At 41.5% G+C, this 13,359-nt stretch overlaps 1 protein-coding gene across 1 annotated transcript in view; it reads right to left on the bottom strand.

The window, feature by feature from the left end:
* LOC117553355 (partitioning defective 3 homolog B-like) overlaps window positions 1-13,359 on the bottom strand; it is a 268,259-nt gene that overhangs the window by 90,703 nt on the left and 164,197 nt on the right. Inside the window, 3 exon segments of the mRNA XM_034227236.1 lie at window positions 6,521-6,681; window positions 6,683-6,884; window positions 7,015-7,125. Of these exon segments, the coding sequence (XP_034083127.1) occupies window positions 6,521-6,681; window positions 6,683-6,884; window positions 7,015-7,125 (474 nt within the window).

Raw genomic sequence — 13,359 nt, 5'->3', positions numbered from 1 at the left:
TTAACATAATGGCGGCCCCCGGGACGCCATTTGCCCATCCCTGGTCTATAGCATAGATAAAGAATGTTGTTAGAATTTTGAATTTGTAAGAATTGTGTTAAAAATAACTAGTTAAATGTTGCTCTTGCATGAAGCTTCAGTGGATAAGCCTCACAGTTAAAATGGCACTTTATGTTATCTGCTCACTGCAAGATGTTATTTTTTTCTTTGTTGTTGTTGCTGTCAACAAAATAATGTCCATTCACTCAAACAAATGGAAAATAAGCTATATACATTTATATTTAGGATTGTAATGAAGGAATGAATACAACTTAAAATGATAGGTATGATGTAAATATATATATTTAGCATTTTTTACATGTTAGTTATGTTGTGTTCTTGGTTTAATCAAAGTGGAAGTTGCACCAAATGATTTGATGTAATTCAGATGCAATTAGCCTACATACTGTAAAAGGCCTCAAATTAGAAGAACGGTCTGGGCTGTCTGTTTCACTCAATTCTGCAATAGGTAGATCTCGCCTTTCACCAGGGCTGAGGTCGGGATCTTGGGCTTAAAAAGGTGGGTGACCACTGATTTAGATCCTAACATTAGCAGTTTACATCTGGCAATTACAATTCCACTTTATCAACATGTATACATGGTGTTAATTTGTGGAGATTACCTGCTAAACAAAATATGTAAGTATCATGAATGTTTCTTTGCCAATAATCCTATTGTCTGCCATATTCCAAAATCCAAAGGAAACACACAATTGCTTTTTGTTGAGGTGGCACTACGTGCTAACTTTTGGTTGGCCTTAAAAAAAACGTCATCACTGCATCACTCTATCTGATTTAAGCAGTCAGATAATTGCAGCTCTCCCCGAAAAATAAGTTTCTTGCAATGGCAGATGGTTGGAAAAGTGTAAATCACTTCCAATACGTTTATCCTCTTTAGTCAAGCAGACCCAAAAAACAAACACATATGGAGAAACACAAAGGAGGATGTCGGGGGTTAGGGGATAGGGGCAGAGACGCAGTGTTATCAACGTGGCATATGTTTATTTCGCTTAATTTGGTATGACCACTGGAATGAAGGGCAGGTGTAAAATCGAGCAAGGTCCTTTTTGTTTTTGTGGCCTTAAATGTGTACTAAAATATGTTTGAAGAAAAAAGTAGACTGGCCTTCAAAACACAAATCTGATTATTTTGAACAACAATCTGACTACACCCACCTGTTGCAAGGCCACTGCATTCGACTTCAATATACCTTTTTGATAATTATGGCTGCATCTTGCTTTATATTTTCTTAGGTTGGCAGGACCTCGGCGTCCTTGATAAATCCACTTTGGCCTTTATGTTTCTTTCTTTCATTCTCCATGTTATTTGCTCTCTACTTATCTATCACTCCTGCGCTACAGTACCCCTCTATCTCTGGAGCTCACTCCACTCTGGACTCTCCAGACTGATTGTTCTCTAATTGGTGGAGTGCCAGATGTTGTGGTTGTTATGGTAACCTGCAAGGGGCACTTGGTAGGGTTAGGTAATGGTGGCAGTGGTAGTGGTTGGGCAAGAGTGGGAGGGGGCACCCACTCAAGAAAAACGGAGGGCAGCACTCATCCAAGGCTTGGGTGGCCACTTCAGAAAACGGACTCAGTGTGTGTGTGTGTGCGCGCGAGTGTGTGTGTGTGTATGTTTGTGTGTTTGACATCCTAACTACCTCAGTTTTGCACATGCACCTAAGAGAGTGAAGAAGACAAGAAATGGAGCAAGTAGGAAAGATGGTGTGCGTGTGGGTATATATGTGCGTGAGAGCAGAGGGTGGGCAAAGATTTCTAGCCTTCACTTGACAATCTTCTAAAGAGCTCATCTGCATGCGTCCTTTTTTCTCCAAGCCTGATTCCCACTGCTACTTCCTTCCCTATGTGAGCCCCTTAGGCCCTCCAATCTGTCCATCTGTGCACAGGCATAGAGGAGATGCTGAGGAGATGAACGAGGATGGACAACCGGAGAACGACTGTTTGTCTACACTAAGCTAGCTACATTTGAAAAGGCATCTTGTTTTCCCTCTGATTAGCACTCTATCCAGACCCAGTTTTTGACCTCGGAGAGACTTTTGAAAACAGTCTTTAGAGTTCGGTAAATGTGAAGACGATGACATAAGCCTGGACTGGGGCTGCGTGGAAGTAAGTATACTGTAGGAAGACAGGATTTTCTGTCGATTTCTATTCCAATCTGTGATCATTTATAAAAAAAATTCAATATAGCGAATCAAACATTTAAGGTGCTGTCATTCAGCGGCATCTACTGTATTTGCATTTTGCTAGATGACTTTCATTGATATCCCATGAAAACAGCACCCCATTGTTTCACATAAAGTTTTTAAAAATAGACACCGGATAGTGGAGTTTGCCTCGTCAAGGATGATGAGGTATGACATTACTTTTGTGGAAAAATTGAGCGAAAAGCATTTAGATAACATTTAATAGACTAGATTATATTTTGGCCAGTGTGAGACACACGTTCACGCCTTCATGTATGCATACTGTAATCTTTACTAAATGTGTGATGTCTGTCTGTGTGTCTGTGTGTGTACAGTATGTGGGTGTGTAATGGGTTTACTAAATTAGTCTGCATTAAACTCTCCCATGCATAAGGAATTGAGCTGGCGTTGCCCTTTAGAATTAAAGATGGTGGGCTGTATGAGAAGCAGACAGTGTGATATATTACAGTGCTGCATGGTTCAATAACTGTCCTTCCATAATGATGCTGTTTAAAGTAAGGCACTGATAACAAACAAAAAAAATCACACACACACACACACTCTTTGCCTTGCTTGTATTGCTGAGTGTGACGACCCCTCCACCGCGTGGGGTGCCGTCTGGTTGTGTGTGTGTTTTGTGTGTGATTGCAGGTTCCAGCTGCAGCTGTTTGATGAGACGCACCTGCCGGAAGAGCTACACCTGTTGAAACAGGATATAGGAGGAGCCCATCCGGTTACGTTTCTCTCACTCCTCTGGGCACTCTCTATGCGCCAACTTCAGGGACCTGATGCTGGTGTTTTAGTTTGTGGTGTTCAAACCAATAAACTATATTATTCTTACCTCTCGTCTGGCCTCCCTGCTTTATGTTACAGCCCACCAGCCGGGTTGTAACACTGAGATACTAGCAGATATGAAAGAATGAAATGTATGGGCTTGTTTAGCTATTGCTCAGACCCGAGTTCTAGAGTAGAATCACACAGGGAGCTTTACATGTTAAGGGGGGTGCATCAGTTGATACAGGGCAGACAGCATGGGTAAGAAAAGGGAATTGAGAAAAAGCATACTGCTGATTCGGAGTCAGTTTTGCTGTGTGGTTCTAACATCTTATGACCAGAAGTTAAAGGCAGATCACGAATAAAAAACAAACGATGGTGGTATAATCAGGCTGCATTCACATGATACGTGGTATACCAGATCTTCTGCCTGCATTGCCAATGAAGAGTGGTGCCGCCCAACTACCACTGACCTTTTGACATGCAACCACTCAAATGACTGCTGAATGAAGCGGCGCAAGCTAGCAAGGGAAGCAAATGTAGAAACAAAATGTAATTGGTTGTTTGGCCCAACCTTGCAGTGAGCTAAGAGCAAATCAGAAAGGTCTTAAGAGTGCGTACTATACCTCCGAACAAGGCTGTTACCGTAATAAAATAATTATGTGGCCCAAATGTCCCAATAATCAGAGCAGCAGATCAGTTCTTCTTGGCCTGCGCTACTCCTTTTGAACAAATATCATGAACAATCAGGCAAGCAGTTCATTTGTAATCTTGCTGACATACAGAAAATGAAACCAACAAACCAAACAGGAAAACAAATCTCCTTAAGAGGAAATGGTTGTTGCATTAAGAAGATAAACATTGTGCAACAAGCAGCCAACAAAGAATCTACTAGATGGTGAAAGTTCAAACCAAACTCATTATGAAGTCTGACAAATATCTGAGCTGATCTTTACATTTGAATAAAAACCTACTTAAAGTTATTAGTTCCACAGACTCTGCAAACTTGTATTGGCTTTGGCTGGATGGTTGGTTTAGTTTTAATATCCGTGACATGCTTCCTAACCGAGAGCAATCCATCTATATCTTTTATTTAGTATGCATTCACACACACATGTACACAACTTTGTAAATGTTTGGCTCCATGTTTTTGTTGCAGCATTACTCTTAATGTATAAGAGTGTGTGTTGTCTTTGCCCTGCTGAGGTGCTGATGGAATGGAGTCCTTTGCGATTTTGTTTATCTCCGTTTCTCCACATGCACAGCGGGGCTTTGGCCTCCCTTGACGTACAGGAACAGCAAGCCAAGCACACAAACGCACACACACACCTACACACACCACTGACACAACTGCATTCTTTTTTTGGCACCATCGATTACTGTCAGCTAATACCTGGACTTGCTTCTGTCTGCATCATCAGGTTTCAGGAAGTGATGATAAATGAATAGCACTGCCAGCACTGCTGGCCATGGATAATGGTTTCTATAAAATCAAGACATTCTCCGACTCCTGTTACTTCTAACAACGACGGAACATTTAAGTTAATGCATATTGGTTGAATGCAACTAAGTAGCAACAAAAGCTACTAATTCATCTGCTGCAGTTAATTATGAGATTGCTGAACAGTTATTGTTAGAAGTTAGTGTATGAAACTGAAACATTGGCATTACATATAAAATAAACATGTGATGCTTTGGTATTACATATATTAAACTGTCTTCGGTGATAGGCTTATTTAGTGGTTTAATTACCTTTATTTGCAATAAACTTAGTTGTAACCCATTCTGTTTTTTGCATTTACACCATTTCTTTTTAGCAGCTACTTCACTAAAAAGGTCTACCCTGCAACCCAAGGTCAACTGAGTCTTGGCTTTCCATAATAACATAGTATTTATGCAGGGAGGAAACACTATAAGAAACATACTGTGGAAGAAAACATCTCAATGAAGCCTGGAAGTGTCCATCAAACACTTAACTTCCCCACATGAAGACAGGTACAGACATAACGTGTGTGTGTGTGTGTGTGTGTGTGTGTGTGTGTGTGTGTGTGTGTGTGTGTGTGTGTGTGTGTGTGTGTGTGTGTGTGTGTGTGTGTGTGTGTGTGTGTGTGTGTGTGTGTTGTGTGTACACACACAATATGCATGTCAGTGGGCATGGGAGTACACAAGCTCTCACACTGAAGCTCAAAGCAAGCACAAACAATTCAATATGTCCCTTTTTGTCTGTCTGTCTCTTTCTCTCTCTTGTTCTCAAACACACACACAAACTGGCCTTTGGCAGATAAACTAGAATAAGACAGCTGATGGGAAAGGAGAGGGAGATAAATATGGAGCATCAGCACAGTCATACTGTACTACTTTAAAAGTAAAGTGGGAGGGAAGAAGAAAGCAGGAAGAAACCTCAGAGCTTTCAGCCTAGGCCTAGCTCCAGGATGTAATGCAAAAAGGCAAAACTCATAGGTTAGAAGATATTCTATATGTTCCTACATGCAGGACATGGTTACATCCTACCATTAGCACATGTACTCTGTTCTGCATTGGCCACTACTCCCTCACTGTGAATGGGACACCAGTTGGTTGTTCCTCAACAAAAACACCACTGTTAGCTATACTGGCTTTAAAGTGGTGGAATGAGCTCCCTATTTATATCAGGTCTCACATCTTCCCTTTCAGACTGAACATCAACATGTTTTAACATCACATTGGCCATTCAAAAAAACAATTCAATACTTCTCTACGAGGCAGTAAAAGGGGCCCTATAATGCTCATTTCCAGGTTAATGTGACATGTCTCCATGCTTTGATGTTCAAAAAGTTCTTTATTTTTCTCATACTGCCTGTGCTGCAGCACCTCTTTTCACCCTCTGTCTGAAACCAGAGTCTGCTCTGATTGGTTAGCTGCTGTGTTGGTCAACTGCCTAAAGATGGTCTGACCCTTAGCATATCACATACAATGTGTTGGAGCGCTAGCAAATACAAGCGCATGTGGTACATAGTGATGTCACTATGTTACAGAAGAAAACAAAGGAGTCTAATGGAGGCGTTTCAGGCAGGGGGGGGGGGAGTGTGTGGGAGAGAAACTCCCTGTGGAGGGAACTTTAGGATTGTTGCCTTTGCAGACCATTTACATGCACAGAAACCTTTATAGCATACTACAGGAAAGAGAAAAAGCCCCAAAAGCATAATAGGGCCCCTTTTTCAAACAAGGTCTGCCTTGTTTGAAGAAAATATACTTGCAGGAAATGTCTTTTCTGAATGTGTATCCTAATGGTTGATTGCACTTATTGCAAGTCGTTTTGGTTAAAAGTGTCAGCTAAATGCCATATAATGTAAAGTTATAATAATAGTTGTTCAGCAAATTGTACCAAACTTACCACTGTGGGTTGAACTGATGAACCAAACCACTATGATCATGTGCACAATCTACCCCCTTCAACTTGTTTTGTCAAACTCCTGAGAGTGTGACAACAAGTGAGTTTGCCCTGAGAAGGTCATGGTGCCTTACCTGTCGTTGGCAGTAGCAGAGACAGGAGGAGATGTAGTTCCAGCTCCCCTCGGTTTATTGACTTTGGCGTACAGCCTATCGAGGGGGTCGTCATCAGGAATGGCTCCAGGGTCGTTGATGTGATTTGCATGTCCTGGGAAGACAGGAGGGCCTTGGGGGGGGAGGGTTGGCAGCATGGGCGTGCTGAATGGTACTGTAGGGAGGTGACTGAGATGGTGGCTGCGGCAACGGAGCCGCATCACGGTCCCTGAAGGTCTGTATTCGGGCGTAGTTGGGGTCTGCGTCATCATCTTCAAATTCTGGATAGGATGTCCCGCCAACTTGCTGGTCTCTGGGCCGCAACTCAGGATGCCCCGCCTCGATCCTGACAGAGGGAGGAAGAGTAACACGTCTAGAAATGTTCTTGATATGCAAACAGGAAGAGAAAATACTCTCTGAGTATTCCGGCAAATTTAAAGCACATACAAATAGTGATCATCATCAAAGCCCCCCACCTTTCTCTCTCGTCTTTCATCCTCTCGAGCTCATGATCACTCAGGACGTCTGACTTCTGTCGCTGTAGAGCTGCTTTCGCCTCCTTCTTCTCATCTTTTTTCTTGCCAAATCTGGACAGAGACAAAAAGACACAATGAATGAAATTAGAGAGAAACGTCATGGTATAATAATTTAATATGGGAAGTTTAACAGCCTTAACATGATGTGGTTCTGTTGAAGCAGATGAGGAACAAACATTGACACACATGGCTGTTATTACAAAATGTCCTCTCCATTAAAGGCAGCTCTTTGTGGAACAGCCTCCCAACTGAGATACGGGATTGTCCCACTCTCAATAGCTTTAAAGGTCAACTCAAAGAATGGTTGAGAAACAAACAGACGTGCGATCACCGCTAACTGCACTTTAACACAGGGGTATCTCCTCTCGCACTTTCCCATCTCTTGTTTCTCCCCTTGTACTTAATGTGTCGTTGCTGCTATATTGTACTACCATGTGATAAATACTTGTGTATGCTACTCTTGCTCTTTTGCACTTTTTTGCATATCATGTATTTGTTTTTGCTATGTTAATACTTGTCATGTTCTTAAATGTTTTATATGAGGGACTGCTGATGGAAATTAGCTCCAAGCTAAAATCTGGCATATGTACACTTGACGCATTTTTCACTGTCATGATTATTTTCAGGTTTCATATTTGTATGTAGTGTCTCTACTGTGACATGTTTACATGCTTTAATGTTCAAAAAGGTCTTTATATTGCTCATACTGCCTGTGCTGCAGCACCTCTTTCACCCTCTGTCTGAAACAAGGTTAGCTGGCTGGCTCAGCTGTGATTGGTCAACCACTTAGAGATGTCCCGCCCATTAGCCTATCACCTACAATGAGTTAGAGTGCTAGCCAACAGAAGCGCAAGTGTTACACATTGATGACACTATGCTACGGATTAAAACAAATGATTTAAATGAAGTAGTTTCAGGCGTTGCTGTTTATTAACAAACATGTTTGAGATATCGACCACTGGAATGTGAGGAATTTAAGGATACATCTTTTTAAAAATAGATAAACAATAATTAACAAGCCTATGCAGAGTGGCTTTGCAATGCACTGAGCAGTGGAATAAATGGTGGATAAGTAGTTCAATAAATTAGAAGGAGGCAGGCAATTGCACTCTGTATAGCCTAATCTAAATTAAAAGATGGCATACACACAATAGACTAAGAGGCCCTTTAAGTGGCCACATATCAATACTCAAACCACACCACTCAATACAGTGTGTGTCGTCAGCATCAACAGCATACTCAGCACTACTGGACACTCATTACCTGGACAAGGCTTTCACACACACACATACACACACCTGCCTTCAATTTATAATGAAATATAAATGAATACTCTGAATCAGAAACAGGTTTAATGCCTTAAAGAAATACACTTTTGGTCAGAAATAAAAAATGCATCGTACAATGCACGGATACATGCATCAAAATGGCGTAAAAAAGGAAAATATTTACATTGAGATATGAAGTGTTTTAAAGAGCCTGTGACACGAGTTTCCCCCATCATCCAAACCCATCAATTTGAGTAAATATTGTCCCCTTGAAAACCGTTACTGAACTGATTTTGGATATTTGTACTTTGATAACCATTAATCTGCCCTTCAATGTTGACCATTTTCCTGGATCTTCTCGGGGATTCTTCAAGTCCCGCCAAATTACGTGTGACGTCATTGCGGGCACAGCGCTCCAGCTGCACCGTTCAGGATCCCAGCATCTGCATGTAAACGCACGATGGCGCACACAGCAGCAAGCTCAGACAGCGATGACAGTTTAATTTTGAACGTGTCTGAGAGCTCATATGAGGCTGAAGGATCGGTTTATTATATCTAGGGGTGCACCGAATGGGAAATTCTTGGCCGAAACCGATACCGAAAATAGGAAACAGTTGGCCGAAAACCGAATGCCGAAAGGCCGAAAATGATTAATAGAAATATATATAATGTATACATTTTTTACCAATGTTGTTCAGCTACCTGATAATGGAAATAGACATGATTATGGCAAAACTTAACTTAAATAATAATCACTATTATGGGTCCATAAAACATTTATTCAGCACTTTTGAATGCATACAGTACATTTATATATGTCATGTATTATTGCTAAAAAACATTATATCGCAGTTTTAGTGTCGCCAACTCGTTTCTAATATGCAAAGACAACAAATGCGTCTATGATGTATTTTCGATCAGACGAGATCTCTCTCCCCGTCTGTGTGCGAGGGGGCGGGGCAGTTTACACACACGCAGCTGCTACATGCAGCAACACACTGCGGAGATGGCGGAGAGAACGCGCTCCGAGGTGTGGTTAAACTTTACCCGTCTCGATGTGGAGAATACTTGTTACCATAAGTGCAATAAGAGTTTAGCATGTAAGCACGAGCAATTTGTCTAAACATTTAGCAAAAGTGCACCGCATGCAGACGGAGGAATGTACCGGGTTCGACCGTCTTTCTAGCAGCTCTGTAGCCCCGTCCACGAGTAACGTTTCCACGTCAGGTGTTATGTATGCTAGCAGCAACACACGGAGTTAACTACATTATACAAACATGGGTTAAATGATTAGAGAAAACTGAGTTATTTATTTTGTTAACATTTCAGCTATTCTGTTTACAGTCTGTCATCAGATTATTTAATACGATTTGTTAAAGGCTCAGGGCAATCTCGATGACAAGGTCAATGTCTCCCCCCCCCCCTGTGAGCCAGCCGCGAGCATGGTCGCCGCGTCTTTATTACGTCATCACAACAACACGTTAGGTTACCAACGTAAGCCTGTTCTGACATTCGGTGATATTTTTTCGGTGCTAAAACCCTTTCGGCCGAAAGCCGAAAGGGCCTTTTTAACCATTTTCGGCCGATACTTTTCGGTGGCCGAATATTCGGTGGATCCCTAATTGTATCTGTTAGAAGTTTAGGAATTAGGTGCGTCAATATGGGCGATCATACGGTCATGTAGCCAGTGGGACTAAAAATCATCCCGGGACTCTCGACCGGCCCACTTCGGTACCGCTAGTAAATTGTCAACAGGGGGAGTGGGGGATGTCAGGGGCGGCGGGTGCTGTAGATAGTAAATGTAAATATGTAAATATTTGTGTCACTGCATCCTGGTAAAATAAAAATATAATGCAATGTCTGTGTCTTTGACATTAGCGCTGCTAGCCACCTGTGCCCTGTACTACGAAGCCAGTTCAACAGACCCTGGATATGTTTGAGTAACACACAAACTAACAACAACAAACTAACAAACGAGATCTCGCTAAGCGGTCCTACGACGCTGGTTATCAACTCGGTAAATCAAGCCAGGGTTTCTCTCTCCAGCTGAGAGCGCGTTCACGTCTAAGACACGAGTGGATCTGACTTTAATTACATTTGACTCGAGTGTTTCGTCAACATAATGTGTTGCTTAAAATAATACTTCTCTTCTGCATACAGTATGTGACACTGTAAGTGTTGCACGGCCAGATACGGCTGGAGAAGCTGACTCAGATAAGGAAATATATGATACATTATATGATCGATGATCTGATTGATGATGTAATATGAATGATAAGTGCGACACGTCGGCGTCTTCTCTGCATACGGCAGTTTAAACTGTATTTCCTTTATCCTGTAATATGACTTGAGAGATTTAAACTCCGCACACTGAGTTGATCTATTTTCTATAGACGCCGGAGGCGGGCAGCGTCAGGTAAAAAAAGTTATTTAGCCTTCCCAAACCTGAGCCTCACGCGCCGCCTATGGGGGATGTGCTAGTGACTTATCCGACCGGCCCACTTCGGTACCGGCCCATCGGGATTCGTCCCGATGGCCAGTCCGCCAATGCACCCAGCCCAGGTAAACTGTCAACGGGGGGAGCCTCGCTGCGAGGAAACGGTGGACCTAGTGTCCCGATCGGAGTGGGAATAATAATAATAATAATCCGTGCATTTTATCCATTAATTTCCCCAACATTGTGGTGAAAAAACCACACGTTTAATCCAGGTTGGTGTACTACAACTACAAAAAGCATCGGTTTGTTTTCTCATCAGGAAATGCAGACCGGCACAAACAAACGATTTTTAATCATCATCCTCACGATCATTTAATGTATCATATGTTCGCCGAATTGACATGAAAGCACTAATAAATGTAGTTTCATCCACTTGAGTTTACAACTACAAAAATAATCGATTTGTTTTTATATCACATCCTACGGGAGGAAATTCAGCAGCTCTCACTACCGATTTTTAATCCTAATGTAATCATCATCTTCACCACGATCATTTATGTTTATGTTCGCCGAATTGACATGAAAGCACTGACAAATATGAATATACTGTAGTCAACTTCATTAAAACGTTATTAACGTGCCTAAACTCAGTAATTCACCATTTCTACGCATGACAACACACTTTGTCCGTGTTTGGCTCTCTCGCCGCACAGTGAAGCGTTCCCGCATTGACGTCACTTCCGGCTTCCCCCAAAACTTCAAAATGAGTCGAAGGAATTTCCCCGCGATGTTCGAAATTATTGATATTTAACGGAACGGTATCGCTTTTTCTTTTTTAAACTGACGGTTCGTGATTACTAGTAGCCCAATATTTCATTGCACAACAGTTGTTGGGATGCTGTCACAGGCTCTTTAAGCAGTTGTTCCTTCTTAATCCAAGATAAAGATTTAAAGCACTGAAAGTAATATTGATAAAGTTATCAGGAGCCATTAGGAGGAAAAAAAGCTGAGGCTAGGAACGAAAAAAAAAAAAAAGGGACTCCTAATAGAAGCTCATTAAACTCTACACCCCAGCAGCTACACGGTGAGTAGGATATGGTTAATTGAGCCAGTCAAAACTGCTAAATAGTTAATATCTCCAACGTGCAGACCGTGACCTTATAACACGCCTTATGTTTTATTTATCTGCTGAATGTATTGATGTATTACCCTCTGGTTTACACTTCCGCTACCCACTGCTACTGATGTTTTTAAAGTACCTGTTTGTGCATTATTTATAACGAGATTTGTGGTCATTTAAAAATGTGTGACTGTTTTGTATATACAGTAGCTTGTGCATTGCTGGAAAAAATATGTAGTAGAGTATGTACACTAAGGTAATGTTTCTTTGAAATGTGGAATGGGAGGTAAAGGAGCATATTCACCACGTATAGGGGGGCTCAATGGGGAACGAAGGGCGATAAGTGTGTGTGTGCAGTGTGAGTGTGTGTTTGCCTCACAGGGGACAAGCCTCGCTATAATTACTGCTACCTACCTACTGGAGGCTTACACTTTCCTTCAACTCTCCTTCTTCCCCCTCTTTCACCTCTCCTTGTTACCTTCTTCCTCCTTTTTTTCCCTCCCTTCTCTCATTAACCTCATTTATGTTCCTTTCCTATCCAGAGCTTACCTCCCCTTCACCCCTTCATCTCCCCGCCTCGCTCGGCGTGTCGCCCCTCGGTACCAAACACTTCTCTCACAGCACTTAACCTTTGCCAACTCCTCCTCTCCTCTATGCTGTCATCCCAGTTCCCTTTTCCTGCGTTTACACAGTAAGTGAAAGGCAAGAAATGTATTAAGGTAAAAGCTGGATTACAGGATGTTTGTATTACTTACAAGAGATATAAGGAGTGATAGGAAAGCGGACTCCTCTGATAAAACAACTCTTTTTATGTCATCATTCCTTAATTCTCTGCCATTCTGAACCACCGCAGTGGAGGCTTTTTCTCCAAAGGGTCAAGTTCTACAGTGAAGATGACAGATTACAATTAACATAACTATGTTTGAGTTACCTATGTGTAACAGTAAATGGAAGGGAACAGTGGGTAAGATACAGAGTGAAGATAATATAAAAAATAATGGTCAGCTAAATTAGATCTACTCTCTCTCTCCAGTCCATTTTGAAAGTGTTGTAGTATTAAAGCTGGGCTATTGTTTGAAAAAACATGCATTGTACATGCTAGTGTATGTAACTAGCAGAGAAACAAGTTAAGTAACTAGGAAGCAAATAGGCATATGTCATGGCACTCATCTCTTACCTTTTCGTTCTACCTTCACCAAGGAACAGGCAATTCCATCAAATGTTCAATTGTTAGCCCTCTAAAATCTAAAGTTATCAGAAAATTAAATCACCAATTATCAGTGTCCCCATGGTGCACATTTAAAAACGTGGAGGTGCTAGAGATATGACTGATTTACCAATTATTCAATGTTAAGTTATTTATTTGCCATTTTATTACTAATGTTTATATATTGTTTTCTTTGAAGAATACATTTAAAAGTGGAAATTGGAGGGGGACTATAGGGTTTAATAGTAGAACA

This window comes from Gymnodraco acuticeps, unplaced genomic scaffold (assembly GCF_902827175.1).
Source record: "Gymnodraco acuticeps unplaced genomic scaffold, fGymAcu1.1, whole genome shotgun sequence".
NCBI lineage: Eukaryota > Metazoa > Chordata > Actinopteri > Perciformes > Bathydraconidae > Gymnodraco > Gymnodraco acuticeps.
Note: the sequence above shows the minus strand (reverse complement) of the source record. Positions and strands in the feature narration are given on the sequence as shown.